At 40.8% G+C, this 18,832-nt stretch overlaps 1 protein-coding gene across 4 annotated transcripts in view; it reads right to left on the bottom strand.

Annotated features, from left to right (window-relative positions):
• The window catches only part of vgll4b (vestigial-like family member 4b), a 41,847-nt gene that overhangs the window by 16,896 nt on the left and 6,119 nt on the right, over positions 1-18,832 (bottom strand). Inside the window, exon 1 of one of the 4 annotated variants that reach the window (XM_037102359.1) lies at positions 6,133-6,988. The exons of 1 other annotated variant lie outside the window; for it this stretch is intronic. In XM_037102359.1, the coding sequence (XP_036958254.1) occupies positions 6,133-6,220 (88 nt within the window). In that variant the 5' untranslated portion in view covers positions 6,221-6,988. Of the gene's footprint in view, positions 1-5,892; positions 6,050-6,132; positions 6,989-18,832 lie in introns of those variants that run through there. 2 more of the 4 variants (XM_037102360.1, XM_037102362.1) reach the window with 2 other exon arrangements.

Consider the following 18,832-nt stretch of genomic DNA (forward strand, 5'->3'; position numbering starts at 1 on the left):
CTACATAACTGCTCCCACAGTGAAACTCCCAACTGGTCACTCCTGACTCATTTCCAAAAAATATATATATTACAAATAATATTAAAGTGCAATGCTGATTTACTCTTAAGAATTATTTATGGTTTTTTGCATAAAATTCCAAATACGCTGCTTACAGTACACAAAGGCAGTCATAAATAAACCAGTGCACAATCAATCTGCTAGCCATTGCTCTTTTTTAAATTCTTATTGCTTTTGATTATTTAAATATAAAGGTTTACTTACAATATTAAAATAAAGTGACAAGCAGCTTTTTCAGAATTCAAAAATGTTGATCATCATTCGTTGATGTCAAGTAATATACTGTACTCTTTGTTTATTGGAAACACTGTGAGCTGTCTAGACCTCAGCAGATTTATTGGTGAGCCAATTAAAAGACTTCTAGTGAAGTTTACTGTTTGAATGCACTGAAGTCATTTTAGACAATAAAGCTGTAAAATATCCTGCCTCCATAACATACGCGTCTTTGTTCTAAATGGGGATTTGGGGAATCTCTACCAAAAATGTGTATTTATGCACATATTCTGTGTATCTAAGAACCACATAAGACGTGCATGTGTGCATATCAGCTGATAAAGACTGAGTATCAGTATCAGGCTCTACTGTAAAGTATAGTCAACATATTGTTTTGGAGGAGGGAATGAAACTCACTGTTGGATGCATGAAGTCATGAAATCTGAGAGAAAACCAGTTTAAACCAATCTGAAAATGATTGTAGTCATTAAGTCGTTCAGAAAGCTTTAGTGTTCTCGCACACCCACACACGCACGTAAACACACACACCCACACACACAGAAAAGGTTTTGTAGTATAGTAAAATGTGCTCCATTGCTCCACTCTTTGTCTTTGCATGTGTAGTTTTAGCATGGCCTCCAAAACACAGCAGCATCTCCTCTCCCTCTCACTCTGGCATGTTCCTGCTCGCCCCACTATGTACCATGGCAACAAGGGTGACATCATTGTTTTTGGCAGGACAGAGGGATGGCTATAAAAGAAGGGACACCACACCGTCCAATGAGGATCCAGGACGCATAATAGCTTATCAGAGGTTCAGGAGTGAAGCTATCAATGGGCGGGGGGGGGGGGGAATCTTTGACTGTTTCCCCTGCAAACAAGTAAGACATTTGGCAATAGTCAAATACTGTTGATATAAATGCTGCTGAACAGAGAACCTGAGCAATTTGGCACTCCAGTTAGGTGCACCTATACAAAACCATTGCAATCCTACAACGAATCCTACATTCGTAAAGGTTATCAAGTTCTGTTTTTGTTGTTGTTAGACTGCATTAGATAGCAGGGCATACATGATAAACTATGTGTGCAATGTGTTTGACGGGACTCAATTTTGCCATCCTCATCCATCTTTCATGAAATTTACCTTCAAATCAAAATACAGATAAGAAAAGAAGCCAAGTACTCATAAAACAACTGACAAGATGACATGAAAATGAAAATTGGCTTTAGCTAAGAACAGAGTCAGGGTACTGTAGTTTATGGGCATATCCATCCCACATATTTGTTCTATAAATAAAGAACACTGCAGTACTACAAGAAATGCTTCTTTTCATCCAACCAGCAGCCAATCAGTGGAAGGAGGCCTGTTAGAAGTAAAACTCCACTCTACCTTTTTCCCCTCTCTGCTCTCTCAGTTCATTAGGTCCACATGATCAAAGCCTATTTCTCTTGACAGAACTTCAAACAGCTTGAAATCAGGATGAGATTGGATTACAAACAGGGGCGAACCTGTCTATCTCTCCATTTCCCTCTCTCTTCTTTCTCCTTTCAGATACATAAAAAAAGATGATGTCCTCTCCCTTCTTTGCAAAGCAGCACATTGATTATTTCTGGCAGAGTTTCTCAGAAACCTGAACTTGCCCCTCAGGGTTGCCTTTATTTTTTAGGTCCACAGAGGTTCTAGGCTTTAAATACTTACAAGGACACACAAGAAAGCCTTTCAACAGAAGTTCTTGTCTGTGTGAGCTGAACTTTTAAACCGGATGTTAGATTGGTTTGATCTCTGGCAGAGGGAGGAAGGCAGAGCAAGACAGGCGGACAAAGAGGGAGAGGGAGGTTGACAAAAGTACATGGCTTTGAGGAGGTTTTTCAACCTTGTTTGTTTTCTCCTGCTCAGCAGTGAAAAAGGGACAGTCAGCATTCCCATGCACCCCTCACTGACAGCACTACAACTGATAGCAGCTTTACAGCAAGAGAAAGGGAGAGCTGCAGAGGGAGAGACAGATGGACACACAGAGAAAGTGCTAAAACACTGCAGGGCGGTCATATAGTGCATAAACAAAAAAAAAAAGCAAGTCAATCACTTCCAAAAATATAATAATCTCCACAGTTTAATATGGCTGGGAAACAAAACGATTCCTAAATAAATTAGAGCAATCAGCTTTAGTGGCATTGCAGTAGTATTTTTATGCAGTATTGATAAACAGGAACCAGCTGCACCCATTTCATATTTATTACAGTTATTCTGCTGTCGGCCAAGTAAGGAAAGTCATTGTCACATTAGCAATGTTATATTTACCTTTTAATAAAAATCAATCACAGCTTTACAACTAAAGGTTCATACTCTTGTTTTAAACTTCGGTAATGAGAACTCTTGTCATCTTTTCTTGCCATGCTTCCTGGCATCATAAGCACCGACTGCCTGCACTTCAAGGCCAAGTGCAATAAACAACTTCATTACTGATGATAAATAATTGAAATCTGTCATGCATCCATAGGGTTGAGTACCGTTTATGATTAACCATGAAATCCTGGAAGTAATATGCAAAACCTGTTCCATCCATCATCTTTAGACTCATTCACCCAAACCTCCGCTGTCACATGAAGATCACAAATCTGTGGCACCAATTAATAACAATAAATGGCAATCTTAGCGTAATCACATTATGATCCAGTGCAATACTGAAATCACAGAAGCTACAGTTTCTTGATAAAGATAAAAAGGTATCCTGTAAGTATCCTAGTAAAGGGTTACTAGACTTTATGTGCTGATGCATGGACCCCAAAACAAAACATTTATGCAATGGTTCAATTTATGTTGTTTCTTCCTTTTTTAATGACAAAGACAACATGCTTTCATGCCACCTCATCCTTCATCTTTCCAAAATTAAATGATCATTAAACCTTACATTAATGTAAATCATACTATTGCAGTTGGAGTGTAGGTTTGATTTTGTCATGATGTACATTAAAGGCAGGCATTAAGAAAAAGGCGGACTACTTGTCTTGCTCAGATCATACCACTACTACTACTACTACTACTACTACTACTACTACTACTACTACTACAATAAAATAATAAGTATCATGTCTTCAGGACAGTGTACCAGTATATATGAGTATGCATGTGTGTGGCTGTGGGGTAATATATTTGAATGTGTGTGCTCATGCATTCAACAACAAGCCAGAACACCCACACTATCACAAAGCTCCTCCAGCCCCTGCGTGGCTCAACATGTTCAAACATGAAGGGCTCTTCTTTCACTCTTTTTACTCAGTGGCCTCTTTCTCCTGTTATTGTATCTCTGTTTTCTTATCATGAGGCACATGGTAGAGTATTTTTAAGCTCAGTCAGCTAAAAACAACACACAAATAACACCTGCACATACAAATATATGGGATAATCCTGCAGACATGTGCTCCCAGAGACAAAAAATAAAGCATAGTGTCTAAACCCAGCTCATAAAAAGACACACCCGAGGGATGTACAAGTATAAAAATAGGACTAAAAAAGTAGCTCTCTTCCCTTTTTACTACTGTAATTTTCTTCACTGAGATACAGGATCAAATCTGAGTAAAGTGAAGCACAGTAGTGACACAGAAATCCCTTAAATCCCAGGCCAGGGGCACTCTTATCTGCTACATCATCAAGAGTGGACACACATGGCATTTTGGTGACATTTCAGTGACGGTAAGCTCAAACTCCTGAACAAACCTTGAAAAGTCACATGCCTAAAAAGCAAGTTTGTCAAACACCATTTACAGTATCGAAACATATTTATTCCTGCAATGTATTAGAAACAGACACAAGTACAACTCTGTTGACAGAGAGCATAAATTACGTGCTTTTTGACTACTTCAACAACAACAAAAAAACCTTGTCATCTCCTACCTACTCCAGTAAAATGGTACTTGGCTACCTGCCGAACAGCCTCTCTGACCCTCCGTGCAAATCTGCAAAATGCTTTTCAGTCGCAGTCTAAAAAGGATAGCTATTACTAGTTATTGCATGTGGAGAGGAGCTGCCAACTGTGACACAGCAGTTGTGTGGGGAAAACTAGAATAATGCATGGCAGAGAGAAGAAGAGATGAAAATAAAAATAAAGCCTACTGATCAGTTTGCATGAAAATGTTTTCTTCTGTGTTGCTTCAGCTTTTGCATTTCGTATAAGTCGAACTCAGATGGAGACTAATCATTAGTCACCACCTTCAACAAATTTTTACTATTAATAAACCTAGCATTTGCTCTCTACTAGGTCATGGGTAGTAACATTTCTTCTTAAAATCCAAAAAACTAAAACGGACTTCAGGGAGACAGCTGGTTTCTTTCGATGCTGAAGTTAATTCTGCACGTTGCAGTAGAAGTCCAGGGCAGGAGGACAGAGGAAGGCACTTGTATTTGGCCCCCTGAAAGACTACTAGATGATATTACAACCTCTAACATGTGAACACTGGCAGAGCAGAGGACGGGAGTCACACTACTCCAAAGGCAGTCAACTCTGCTAAGATATCAAAGCTCCTGCTCTGTGCGTTCATGACATAACATGAAATCCTATTCTGCCCATGCTAGAAATACCTTGTAGTGCACACCGCAGAGAGAAGTGAACAGGAGAGATGAGAAGAGGCAGAAAAATCCCAGCCCTTAAAGAGGCACTATGTGGTTTTGTAGAAGAAATTCAAACTCAGAATCTTTATATTCATAATAATACAAATTCAGAAATATAGTTAGTTTTTATAAATGAATTAACAATTGGATCAAAACTGGTGGATTTACTTCTTAATGGTGGGCTTTACAAAGGTTAAAGGAGCAATGTGTAGTTTTAGAGAAGAAATTCAAACTCAGAATTACAATGTTTACATCAATCAATAAGGTAATTATAAAAAATGTCCCCCCAAATGAATAAACAAGCTGTTCTCAGAGGAAAATACCATCCCCAGGACACTGTTCAAAACTTGAAAGGTGGCAGGGTCTACCACATATAAACAAAGTTAAACAGCATGAAATTGAGTTGTCCTTTAACATCTGATTTTTTTATTCGTTTTTTTCGGGGGGGGGGGGGGGGGGGGGGTTTTAAAGAAATCAGTCAATGAAAATATTTCTGATCAAAATGTCTCCCCAAAATCTACACAGTGCACCTTTAACAACAGGAGCAGAATTCCCAACGCAAAATCAGTTTGTTCTACTGAGCTCAAATCTGTAAACAACACATGGCGTCAAGCCTTGATGCTTCTGGTTCCGCTGAAGTCAGACATTGAACCACAAATATGACAAAGCCAGGAATGCGGGAGGCTGATACGAATAACAGAGAGCAGAAAGTCAGAATAACTGAGCAACTAGTAATGGAGTGAGTCAGCCATAGGAGAGCCATTAAACCCACACATGCATGGCTCACACCGTCTATTATTCAGCCTTTTATCTCAATCATTAACCAGGTCTTCCTTTTTAGAGGAGAAATGATAAGTCAAGCTTATAAACACACATCCAGTCCACTGAGATAACGACCAAATAAAGCGTGCTAGCCTAGCCAAAAGTGGAAACTGAAGCTAACTGCTGTACGTTGCTAGCGGCAACAACTACATTCGGTGGGGAAAAAAATAACATACGCTGGAAGTTCTAACCTGAAAAGTTGAACCGCGTTTATAAATGGTGCTGAAGTTAATGTAACCGACATGTAATTATTTTTTTTTTTTTATCTTCAAGGCTTGAGGAAAGTAGCAGCTAGCGTGAGTGACTCCAGGTAAAACTTCGACTCAAACTAGTAGTTACGTCGCTAACGTTAACTCGCAGCGTAGCGGGAGCGGTTTAAAAAATTAAATAAATAAGCAACAACCGCAGGCAGGGACACCCGCAACACTCACTTTTACCTTCGTAGCAGAGGATGCCGATGTTGTTGTTCATTTTGTCCAGGTACTGGTAGTTCAACAGGTCCATTTTCGTTAGTAGCATTTATCGAGTTTTTAAGGGAAAAAAGGCCAGCTTTTTTTCTCCTCTTCTCGTCTCTTCTCTTCTCTTCTCTGGCGATGGTCAAAAAAAAAAAAAAAAAGCTAAAGGCCCAGCCTCCAACTTTAGTTCGTGTAATGAAAAATAAAACCCCGCAGAGAGGAGAGAAACCGGATATCCGCAGTTATTCTAACAAGTTTGAGATACTTTTGTTGTTGTTTTAAATGCGGGTGAACGTATCGCGGTGATAAAGAGCAAATACACACAAAAAAGAGTAGCGTCAGTTCTCCTCACAGCCAGCTGTAAGTCGACTGCACTGACACGCAGGCTATGCTTGGTATGACTCCTATGCTGCACCAGTGGTTTCCTCTGCCGCGGAGAGAGGCGCACTGGGCATGCTCGCTAAATCCCTGGAGCGCCTCAAATATCAGGGATGTTTTACGCGCAAGATCAGCCTCTCCAAACACACTCAGACACACAGAAAGCAAGCGAGGGAAGAGAGAGTGAGGCCCCTAAAAGAGCTGCACTTATCCTACTTTTAAAAATAATAATAATTTTAAAAAATTAAAAAATAAGTGTCACAAGTCCCAAATGCTGAAGCCAAAGATTGCCGATGCACACATGAAGTGTAGGAATACAGACGTAAAGAAAAGAGGTGATTAAAAAAAGTGCCATAAAAGTATGTTGAGGTTGCTATCACAGGGTGTGAATCCCTACAGGAGTATTATAGAGATAGCGCAGGAGTTGTAAAGTTTGATAAGTCACTATTAACGGACTGCGAGCGAGGAGATGACAACTGAGGAATGGAGGGGGGGAAAAAACTCACAAGGAAGGAAAAATGTGTTTCTCTCTCTCTCTCTCTCTCTCTTTTTTTTTTTTCTTTACGAGTTTCTGCTTATAAACCTTTTCATTTTGGCTAAAAATAATGGTGGTTTCCCCTTAAGTCTGCATTGTTTTTTATGTGTCGAATCCTTAAAGGGGCACTAAGTAGTTTTGGAGAATCGATTCAAACAAATGCTTACAATGTTCATGAGGTGATAATCCAAATGAATTATTTATCTTTTCCATAAGTGGATTAAAAAAAAAGGTCTGTGTAGTTTGAAAGATGGCAGGGTCCGCCAAATGTAAACAAAGAACAACAGTAAGAAACTATGCAGTGTGCCTTAAAACTAATAGATGAAGGCAGTATTTTAAAACTTTCTGTGTCAAAGGCACGTCTGTATTCATATGTGAGAAACAGCCTCTAAAAAATGTTTATTTTTGTTTCTCTGGAAGGTTTTTGTAGGAAATAGAATTTGCCTCTGTATTAGGAAATGAATCTGTACTAAGGACTGACGTAGTAAATTAAAAACTCATTCATTACTTGTTGTATAGTTGTATATTGCAACAATAGTTTGTGGTTTTAACAGATTTTGAGAACCACCTGACTAAGTACGGCCACAAAGGCACCTCAAGAAGGCACATGGACACGTGTAGAAACAAAAATAGATGATGTAACCTGAAATTTGTATGTGCAATCATAATAAATTGCCTATAGTTAGCAGAAATGGAGGGAAAACAAACTTCACTGTGTTTATTTCGATGACCATAAAAAGTCACCAGGGCCCTGTGAAGTCTCAGAGTGGTTCTCTTCTGCCCCCTGGTGCTTGAGATGCGCTACATCCGGGTTTTTATCTTTGATAGCAGGGACTGATGTGAAGAGCAGGAGGCAAACGGGATGAAAAGAGGTAATAGATGAATAGAACGTGAATATGACTGTCATCCGATTACACGTTTTGTAAGAAAAGAGTAGGAACGAGTTTCCTCTGGGTATTAGACTGAAAACATAATAAGCAGGGAGTGGCCGTGCTTTGGAGTGTGAGTTTACACGAAAACGCATTCACCTTGTGTGTGACACACACCTCAAGAAGAAAATGTCACAGAAACTTCAACAGAGATGACCTAGATTTCAAGTCAGAATGAAACATGTGGTATTGTGAGAGTAACACAGTAAAAGTTAAAACGTGAAAATACAAACTCAGATTTTTATTTTTTCCCCCAGAACTTAATAAACAAGCTGTCCCCAGAGGAAAATAAGCTCCACGGAACATTGTCTGAAGCTAGACAGGTGGCAGGGTCTGCCACATATAAACAAAATAAAACATTATGACATTGTGTTGTTCCTTAAGATCGTTTTTTTTTTTTTTTTTTTAATCAGTTTTCAGTCAAAAAAACGAAGAGAGATTGTTTATTTCTTTTTTAGGGACAAAAACAAAACTCAACAAAGATATTTCTCTTCTCATTCAAACTTTTTTTTTTTTTCCAGAAATCACATTTGAATTATTATTAAATTTGGTCTTTAATGCTTTCTTACATTCAAGACCACATTTACGGCTGCTTCACTGACCTCTGCCTCACCGCAGGCCTCAAAACTTCTAACTTCTCAAAACTGGATTAACAGACTAATTGTACTTTAATCCCGTACCCTCACCCACTCTCTCATACACACACACACACAAGCCACAACTACAAAACAAAAGCATTATATATGCATCTACACTCACACATCTACCCAAGTTTGCTTCACAAAACGCCACAGCTTTCCACATCTTTCCAAACACCTCCCCCCATGTCTCCTTCATGCACACACAAGCACACAAACACACACAAAAGGCCTCTCCCCCTCCTCCCTCGTGGCCCCCCTCCTCAGAAACTAAGGAACATGGTTCTTGTCTCATTGGACGCCCATTGTTTCAGTTTCACACACACAGACAGGCCGAGCTCAGACAGAGGGTTCATTCAGCGCAGCTACTACAGCTGGCTGGCTCAGAAACTTTCTGAAAAGTAAGAGGGCCTGAAACTGGAATTTGTTCAACTCAACAAGCGTGTGGCAGCCTACAGAGAAAGTCTGATGTGGGAAGTAAAAAATTAAACTGCTGAAGTTCCAGTTCGATCGGTGTCACTTTTTCGGGAACTTTAAACCGCAGAACTATGATAAGACAGCTCGACTGGTTCGTGTCGCAAGCAGTCATGTGAACATCCTCAACATTTTCAGGCTGGGAACAAAAAGTCATTCATCTCAGTACAGTTGAGGACGAAAGACAGAAAGCAAACGGCCAGTGCCCCCATATGGCCCTCAGACCAGTGTGCTCACACTTTGAGGACACGGCTCAAACTTAAAAACCTGGCTGGAACAACAGGAAGTGGAAAATAAAGGGCTGGACTTACCCTTCCACAACAGACTTCTGATTTATTGAGACAAATCTGTGCAATTAAAAGTATATTTTCACAGGAAAATAATGATGGTGTGTTTTCGATTACTGTCCTAAGTTATACACATGTATTTTCAGCCACTGTTAATGTCTTGTCTCACTCTATATTTGTATATCTGTATCATCAGTTTAAACTTTTTGTTATCAGTTTGTTTTTTTTATAATATCTAAATTCTGAAGGAGCTGCAGTCCCATATTATAGATTCATGGACTTTCTCTTCTTCACTTTTTGACTGTTTCCTTTAAAATGGAGCATTTTTACTCCTGTGAGTTGTCTATTTATGGCATATTTTAATCTTTACTTTAACCAGGTTGAGTCACATTGAGTTAGAGGCTTCTTTAATAAGAGATAAATGAGCAAAAAAGAAAGAAAGTCAGTCTTGAAAACATTTTGATGGGGGTGCTGTCTTTGATTTTTCTAATTTGCCTTTTCACCACGATAAAGATTCAGCACCCCGCACTCAAGTTATTATGTGAGTCGAGCCCGTTGTGCTTTTATTTTGTATTTTTAGACATTAATGGCACTGTTGTAAAACTAATGTCTACCAGCAAAAACAGACCAAATCTGAATCTAAATGAATAAAATCAGACCAAGACATACTGTCTGTACAAGTTAAGGGATGAGCCTGAAATCATTCAGAGGTGAAATCGCCACCTTTAAATGGAGAACTGACGTAGAGTGATCCTTTCCTTGCAAACTGCATTATCCAGAATGTTAAAAGTCATGTTTTTCATGGAGGTAAAACAATTAAACTCTGTACCAGTAAATTGGGAATCTAGAGCTTACTTTTAATCCCAACGTGTATTAGACTTCATTTCTTAAATGTATTTCTTAACTTTTTTAGTGTTTGTCCTGCACGACCCTGTACTCTATCTTAACTGTTATAAAGGCATACAGTAACATTTTCTCAATCGCTATAAAAGAAATCTTTAAAAGAAAATACAACAAACCTGTATCTGCACTACAAAGTGCTTCATGATTCCACTGATTGAATAAAATCATTAACAATTTGCTGACACGTCTCACTGCTGTTTATCAGATGTGTGATTTTCACAAATATTTGACTTTAAAATTGATTTGAAAAGGGGAAAACAAAGTCTCTAACACAGTGTCTTTGTTCAGGCTTGGCACGCTGTAAGACTGAATAAGGAGATTAATGGTTACACAACGAGCTGACAGAATTCCACCTCTTTCTTCCATAAGGAACAAGTTGTTACACATAACTTCTCCCACTGTGGTCGTAACCTTTGTCTGCTCACCGTTTCCACAGCATGACTCAGGAGTAAACAGCTGATGACCCGCGCTGTAGTAATGTCAGCTTTAGGAAAAAGGCGGCACATGGTAACTTAACAACTCGAGTGTTGAGGTAAAATTAACTCTCCTGTGTACACAATAAACAATAATTAACAGGTGTGAACTGGTTTATAAGTTCTAAGCAGTAGGATCCACCAGTGCACCCACCTCTTCGCCCATCTCTTCATTTAGCGGTGTGGGTCCACAGCATCCCTTCATCTCAGGCAGAGAATACCTGCCTTCCTGTCATTATCCCCCCCCCACTTTACTTCCTGCCTGTCTATTTACTTGTGTAATCTACCAGGACAAGGAGCTGCCGCGCCTACTTCATCCCTCGCGGGCGTTGCGTGTCTCTCCAAACAGGTCTGAGCTTCTCCCGGGAGTGGGTGTGTCTGGATAACAACACACAGGCCAGGTGGTGATTCATCCTAATGCTTTATTAACACGCTCCGGTGTTGTGACACAAACACCGGCAGAATACTGGAGCATAGGATGATGATGATGGGAGTGTAAAAGAAGATGGGTGACTTGGCTTCTGCCCTTCTCATTTTTCCTGCTTCCCTCTGCAGTATTTTCATTGATTTACTTATGAAGTGATCGCTGTTGACGAGGTTAAAGGAGGAGTAACCTTCGTCAAACCCTGATTATGAACACCATCTGAGTGACAGAGATCACAGGTCAAATCCTCGATTACTTGACGGCACCCTCTGTTGTGACACCAGCACACCATTGCTTTGTTTTCATGATGACATAATGGACTGAAGACACACACAAAATGTGTCGAGTCAGCTCTTGGTATCAGGGTTGTTACTTAACTGTGACTTTTACACAAACCCTCAGGCTGCGGAGGATTTAGATTGCACTTGATAGGATTAATGTCTACAAACACATGACGAGGTCAGACCCGTTTGACAGGTTGTCATTTCTACAGGTTGGCGTCTATTTTTAAACATCTACAAGTCAAATGCTATGAAAATCCTATGGGGGTGGATCCAAATGTTCAGATTGCAGCCTGAAACGTGCCACCGGAGAAGTTCAGCTTTCCGTGAAGACGTTTACATCATCGTTCTGAGCATTCAGAGGGGTAAATTACACCATTACAGAAAGAGTGTTCCTGAGAAATATCAGGTTGCTGCACCCAAACAATGATAACAACAGGTTATTGTTTGGAAGTGAAGCTCTTCGGTCATTTCCCACCTTTGTGTTGTGACTTTGTGTGTGGGAAACCTGTCAGAAGATTAAGTTTATGATTAAACAGCGGCTCCACATTCACTTCCTGAAGATATGTTTACATTCAACTGTTATGTAATTGGATTCTTTGTAAAATACTGGGTCGATTTTAAAAATACAAGCCTGGTCAAACTGTAATATGTTTAAAACTGTGTAAAACTCTGTACTCTTGTTTAAAGTGGGCAAATGTGCTGAGTATTGAGTGTTTTCTGTCAAAAACGAGGGTAATTAGAATTCAAACGTTGCTCTACATTTGCTGTTATTGCACCGCACACAGTGTAGACACAGAACATATGGGGAAAGAAAGATGCAGTAGCTTCATATAAAGTGTTTACATGCCTTGTTAGAGAGAGAGTTCGGTCTGCAGTATTTACCATCATTTACTATCATTTCACAACAACAGTTCTGACAGATGTTGCGATATGAGTCAGGAAGTGTGATATTCAATTTAATTTTTTACTGAAAATATTTATAAATTCAAATGATGTGTTCTGATGAATTACCATTATCAAAAAATAGCACCGCCTGCAGTATGGATATCACACTTCAATAATATTTGGATTAATTTGCTCAGGTCTACGTAATATCATTCCTCTAGGCCACATTTAAGTCCTAAGCTGTGATCAGTGTGCAACAGTCGGATGACGGTTGCTTTAAACTGGATTTGTTGTCCTCTGTTGTTGCAGGGACGTTTGTGTCATTTCAATTGTTGTTGGACGGCTTTTTGTTCAGAGCTGGTCCATTTCTGAACTATAAAAAAAAAACACTCTCCCAAACTCACCTGCAGTCTATCTGTCATGTGCTGTCTTCGCCTTTTGCTCTCTCGATTTAACGTCACTCTTCTCTTCAGGCCTTCGCAGCGTTTACTGAACGTCTATCCTGACCCTCTTCTCTCCGCCAAATCTTTTTCTTCTCTCTGTCTCCGATCACATCTGCTCTCTCCTCAGGCTGCCAGCCAAATCTTGTCGACAGCATTTAGGGAAATAAAAATTTTAAAAAACACGGGGTGGACAGCGGCTGCACTCTCTACACTGCGGGGGTTTAGATATCTACTGTATGTCATTACAGGTCTGCGACACCCTGGGACACAACTAAGATGGGATTGTGGGATGCAGATCTCTTCTGAGCTGTAAGCTCAGAATCACATGGGAACAAAAAAGGTTAAAGGATGTCTTGTGTGCACAGCTGTGACATCTGTAACATTTACTCTTTTTAAACATGTATCTACTTTAATATATAAATTATGAGGTTGGTCAATGTTCAATTTTCATCCTATTATATCTAAATCATACCAATCATATCTCTCTTCGGGTGATGGAAAATGAGGGCTGCCTCTGTTGACCGATGGGACACATGACAACATTCTTGCCATGCTAACAATTAGCTGGTAACAAACTGACCGCGGGGGCTTATCATTTATTGGCCAAGACTGCTCCTACGGGGAAACGGCAGGCTCTGCGCCATTACACACTCATGTTCAGCCTGGATTACAGCCCGGGCATGCTCAGATGGTGTCAACACAACCTTATCACTGGATGCCGAGGCTACAAATACTATACATACTTCTCTGAGAGGAGTGTGTTTGCAGACTAGGGTTCACTTCTCTTCACCTTCCTGTTTCCTTCAGAAGAATTGATATTCTAGGTCAGCCAAGACAACACAAGATAAAATAATCACAGATATGCTGGTATATATAGCCTACAGACATTTCTTTCTGTGACAGAACACAATGCATAAAATGCATGCTCAATTCCTAATATTAAAATTCCCAGCAAAGTTGACTTGGTTGCAGTTGAAAGATCTGCATATAAAGGTCTTATAAAGTACTTTCTAATCTACCAACTTCTCAAACACTCACCAACCCTCCCGACTTTACCAGGAGACTCCCATTCTTCTTCTCCATCTCCCTGTTTCCTCCCCCCCCCCCCGCATTTCTCTTGATTTGTGACAATTTTTCATATTCTTTCACCATTTGGTTATCATAACCTGGTTTTGGCACTGTGCAGCGTGGAGTCTGGTCTTTCTCAATGACACAGAGAGGGACAGAGAATTGGAGAGGAGGAAGAATATTTAAACAAACTTCAAACGCCCTGGAGAGAAGTATTTATATTTTCTTACATAAAGTTTTAAATGACAGGGTCAATAAAATCTGCCACAGCAATTATTCCGGTTATCACGGGGGTCACACCACGTCAATCCCCATCAAGATGCTGACAAACAGGGCTGTGGCATGCACAGACAGGGCAAAAAGTAATGAATGAATGAATGAATGAATGAATGAATAAAATGTGATGAATATGACTTAATTTTCCACAGATTTGCAAAATGCACACTATGGCAAATTATACTGCCTTGTCCTCTGAGAATTAAAAGTAAAGGGAGGCACTGTTCTAACAAAGCTGACCAAATGAGAGTTTGTTTGACAATGCTCCAAATCTGTTGGATTTTTATGCTGTGGTCGTAACTTCGATTCATCTCTGAAGTCACAAATCAAATGAACTGACGTCACGGACCACAAATAAAACTTGACATGTCTCAATACTAATTCCCCTTCCAGCTCCTACAAAGGTGAAATTTTCCTTCTCTGTTTCATTTTGTCCTGAGTAACTATGGCGAGTGCTATCAAAAAGAGTGGAATGTAAAGTATGTGTGGTCAGCACGGCTCTGAGAAACAGCTCCCTCGCTAAGACAGCAGAGCTGGTGTGGGACCGGCGAGCGTGGCATTTACTGAGAGCGAATGTAGGACATGAGTTCTGAGAGGAAGGCAGACGGAGCCGCAGAGTCATGCAGTCCCTCTTGACATTCAAACATCTCACAGGAAATGTTGATGCACTGGTGGGAGTGAAAAGCTCCATCTATGAAACAAGTTTCAGGCATTTTCAACGTGGCGGATGACTCCTCACGAGACCTTATTCTGAAAGACCAGATAACTTGTTGCCGGCAAGTGAAAAGCAAAAGTGCTGGCTATCAACGATTTGCAGTTTGCATTGATGAGGAGATCAATGCAAGGGAATTTATCACATCAAATAGAAAAGTACACGTCTAACTTAGCTCTACACAACTGTTTCAGAAGTGAGGCAACATAGTGAACAATTCTATCCTAGTATGTCAATGTACCAAGAATCTTTTTGGTCAAAGTGCAAATCAGAAATGCTGCACGTAGACAAAAAAAACAAAAAAAAAACAAGGGTCGATTGTATTTAACCTCCTGACTCGCAACTGTGACCCTCTGACACGTGACCTTTGACCCTGTGACCGTGTCGGCCCCTTGGCCCTCGATTCTTAACGGCCGCCCACTGAACCACGACACATAACAATGCGGTGACAATGACGTAAGTGCCTCTGTGCATGCGTTTGTGTGTGTGTGTGCGTGCGTGTGTGTGTGCAGCAGTCAACAGACTGGTTAGTTAAAGTGCGGAGGGAGGTGTGTGAGGAGGCACAGAAAAAGAGGGAGGGAGGAGGGTGAGACAACAGGAGATAGACTGATGGCAAAGAGGAGGGTCTCTTGAAACGAGCGCTGAATAGCTTTTCCTTTAAACCCAGCTCTCCTCGGCTCGCGCAGACAACCCACCTCTCAATGGACCGGTGCACATAAAGAGCCTCTCTAAAGTCTATCCCCCTTCCTTTAAGATAGGCATAAAATAAATGCTGTAAATGAGCATACCTTTACTATTGTGGCTGTGTTTGACATTTTGAATAAACTGTTCACTCCACCATCTGAGTCAGTGGCATCAAGCATGCTTCGACATGCAGACGGGGTAGCCGGGGGTTCAAACCAGCGACCTTCCGATTACTGGACGACCCGCTCTACCTCCTGAGCTTCAGCCACCGTGTAGCTGAGAATATTCCACTCAAACTGTACAGTGTGGAGCTATCTCAATGAGTTTGGAAATCTTAGCATAGCATATTGACTGGAATGAGTTCACAGACTGTCACCTGCCCTGTGACTGAATGATTGGGCGCGCATTGATCTGTCTGCGACAGTAAGTGTGTGAGTGAGTGAGTGAGTGAGTGAGTGACAGGCCGACTATAATTTATGAGCTCATGATAGAAGTCTGCAGCAAACATAACAGTCATAATCCAAACAATAGGGGGACAAAGTGGAGCACGCCGGCATCAAGCATACTGTGGCTGTGTGTGTGTATACATTGTGCGTGTGCATGCCATAAATGTTGAACTATGCGTGAAGGACTGTTCGCTCTATTGTGTCGGACAGCGCCGTGTTTTATTGCCCATTATCCTGTCTGCTCTGCACTCAGTGTCTGGTACCTTTTTATTGATTAATAGGGTATGATGTCATTAAGTGTTAACGGCGTTTGAGTTATCGCCTGCTATCAGCGTGTGTGCGTGGGTCAAGGTGTCTGCAGTGGATAAATCTTTGTTATCAGCAAAGTTTTTACGAGCGCTTTAACAATCTCGTTGGGTGAGTGAGTCAAAGTGATGTATAGACGATGTACAGTGTGAGACGTCACTGCCAGCGGTGTTGTTACACTCCCGCTCTCACATCCACCTCATCCCTTCCTCTGAGTTACTACTCCAAAGTATCAGCTATTGCACTGCAGTTAATCAAAGTGCGGCGCTGTGATGGACAGGGTTAACAGAAGTCAGTCATGGTGTAATAAAAAGACCGAGCCCTTGTGCAGGCTGCAGGTGCAGACAGGACAAATCAACTGTCAGATACAACAATCAAAAGTATTTAGTTGACTAAGAAAGAAGGAGCAGCAGTAATTCCTCCCGGGGCATCAATGACACCATCAGGGAGGTTTGTGCCTCCGCTGCCAAAGACCGGGAGTGAAAGTCTAAAAAGTACAGCACAGTCAGTGTAACTGTGTGTGAAGAGTCAACAGCGATAAGACCCTCACCAGCACTTCTCACACTCTGGTGTGATATTAGGTCTGAATGAGTCACTTGGCCTTTAAGTGTCGGTTTTAAATTTACAGTTACTACTCTAAATGTATTTAAATAGTAAAAGTACCGTAACAAGTGGAAGCAGGGGGAAGCTTTGGCTCTGTTCCAAATCACAAGCATTCCCTTCCAGTGTCTACAAAGCCAGCAAAATCATAATTTGTTCACCTTCTACTAAAAATTACATGTAAATTAACAAGTTGCAGTTTTATGGGGGGTTACGATCTGCTGTGCTTCTCTTGCTTCTCCACAGAGGGAGAGAGTCATCTACTGCAGGTAACACACTGACTATGTATACGTACCTCAACCCCACAATGAAAAATCCTAATTATCACCTATACAAGCCACGCAGGGAAGATGCGTCACAATGATGAAGTTATGCTGCTCGCCTCCTGCACGCCCACACTGTCAAGTCTACTTGATTAACACCTGTGTCACGTTGCTCTAGCAGCACTGAGAAATATTTGTCAGAACCCAAAACCCGCACCCACAAAAGGCACGAATCTTTGGTGAAATGATCTCCCATCTAGAGTAATGTATGCCTCCAGCACAATTTAGACAAAGTGCCGTGATGCAAGCTCTCCGATTTCGCTTTCAGCGTTGATCCAATGATAGACCAATCGAGCATCGACAAGCTCCGACTCGTCTCATCTGCTCTCTTCCTGAGAAGAGAAAAAAGCCCTTGAAAAGTTTAAAAAGTGCGAAGTCAATAACCAGCCGAGCCGTAGTTCAACTCAGGACAGTACACGATCACTTTGACCAGACTGAGTTACAGTTTACCAGCAGTCTCTATGTCAGAATTCTTTTTAATACATTAAATCTAGTCCCAACTCAAGTCACCCAAGAAGCTTTTAAAGTTTTTTAAGTTAACTGAGAACAAAAAAAGCTTTCTTAATTTCTTGTCAATCAAAACATATCCCCCTCCATCACTTTCCAGTCTTGACAACACTGACAGCGTCATCATGTCTCAAGTCTTTAACTTCCACGTCAATGTTGAGCCTCGAGTCATTTATTTTCTGTCGGGTCAAGCTGCAAGTCATCAGAGCAGTGACTTTTACCAACTCAAGTCCACATCTCTGGAAAATGCAAAGATTTTGATGTTCAGCAGGCATAATTTTCACGGTCTCTGTGGACTTCATTCAAATCTGTCCAATAGGTGTTGACATATTTCAGTCTGCAACAAACCATCCATAGAACCATGCCTGCAGCTGGCATGGCTGAAAAGATAAATCAAGTTTCAGAAGCCTGTGGCTAAGATCACATATCCGCCTCAATCTGAGCAGAGAAACATCATGTTAGTGTGTGAATACTAAAGCAATTCATTTCAAATCAGATCACCCACCTGTCCAAAAGCTAAAGGGAGGCACTGTTCTAACAAAGCTGACCAAGTTTAACAGCATTTCACTGTGATGTTAAGCAAACTTGGACAGTGGGGAGGTCACAATAGATGTACTAAAGACAGTAACACGATCTAATGCAACCCTCTGATAAATATCCATTTAAGCTCAAAGTCTGACAGAGACTGGTGTTGGATCGGGTCTATTAAGATCATTTTTCGCAGCTGGAATTTGTTGTGCAGCTGTAGCTATAGGAATGTATTGTATTAAAATCTGTTCCTATTTTTTTGTCCACTATCTACAGTAGTAGTTATGTTCAAAGGGGCAACTTCCCTTCGCCCAAGATTTAAGGAAAAAGAGTGGGAGTGTTTGAACAAACCATGGAAACTATAACAATGAAAGGGGATTCTGTAAGTGTGTGTTGCATGTGTGTGCGTGTGTGTGTGTGTGTGTGTGTGTGTGCATGCACGTGTGCATGTATTTTCTCTAAACAAACAAGCGGGGACTTTGGTGTACAGCATGTGAATCTGTGTGTGTGCAGAAGTAGAGCAGAGGGCAAGTTACGGATCTCAGCCAACCACCTTGTCTTGGCACCAGATCA

The sequence above is a fragment of the Acanthopagrus latus genome, chromosome 6, assembly GCF_904848185.1.
Source record: "Acanthopagrus latus isolate v.2019 chromosome 6, fAcaLat1.1, whole genome shotgun sequence".
NCBI lineage: Eukaryota > Metazoa > Chordata > Actinopteri > Spariformes > Sparidae > Acanthopagrus > Acanthopagrus latus.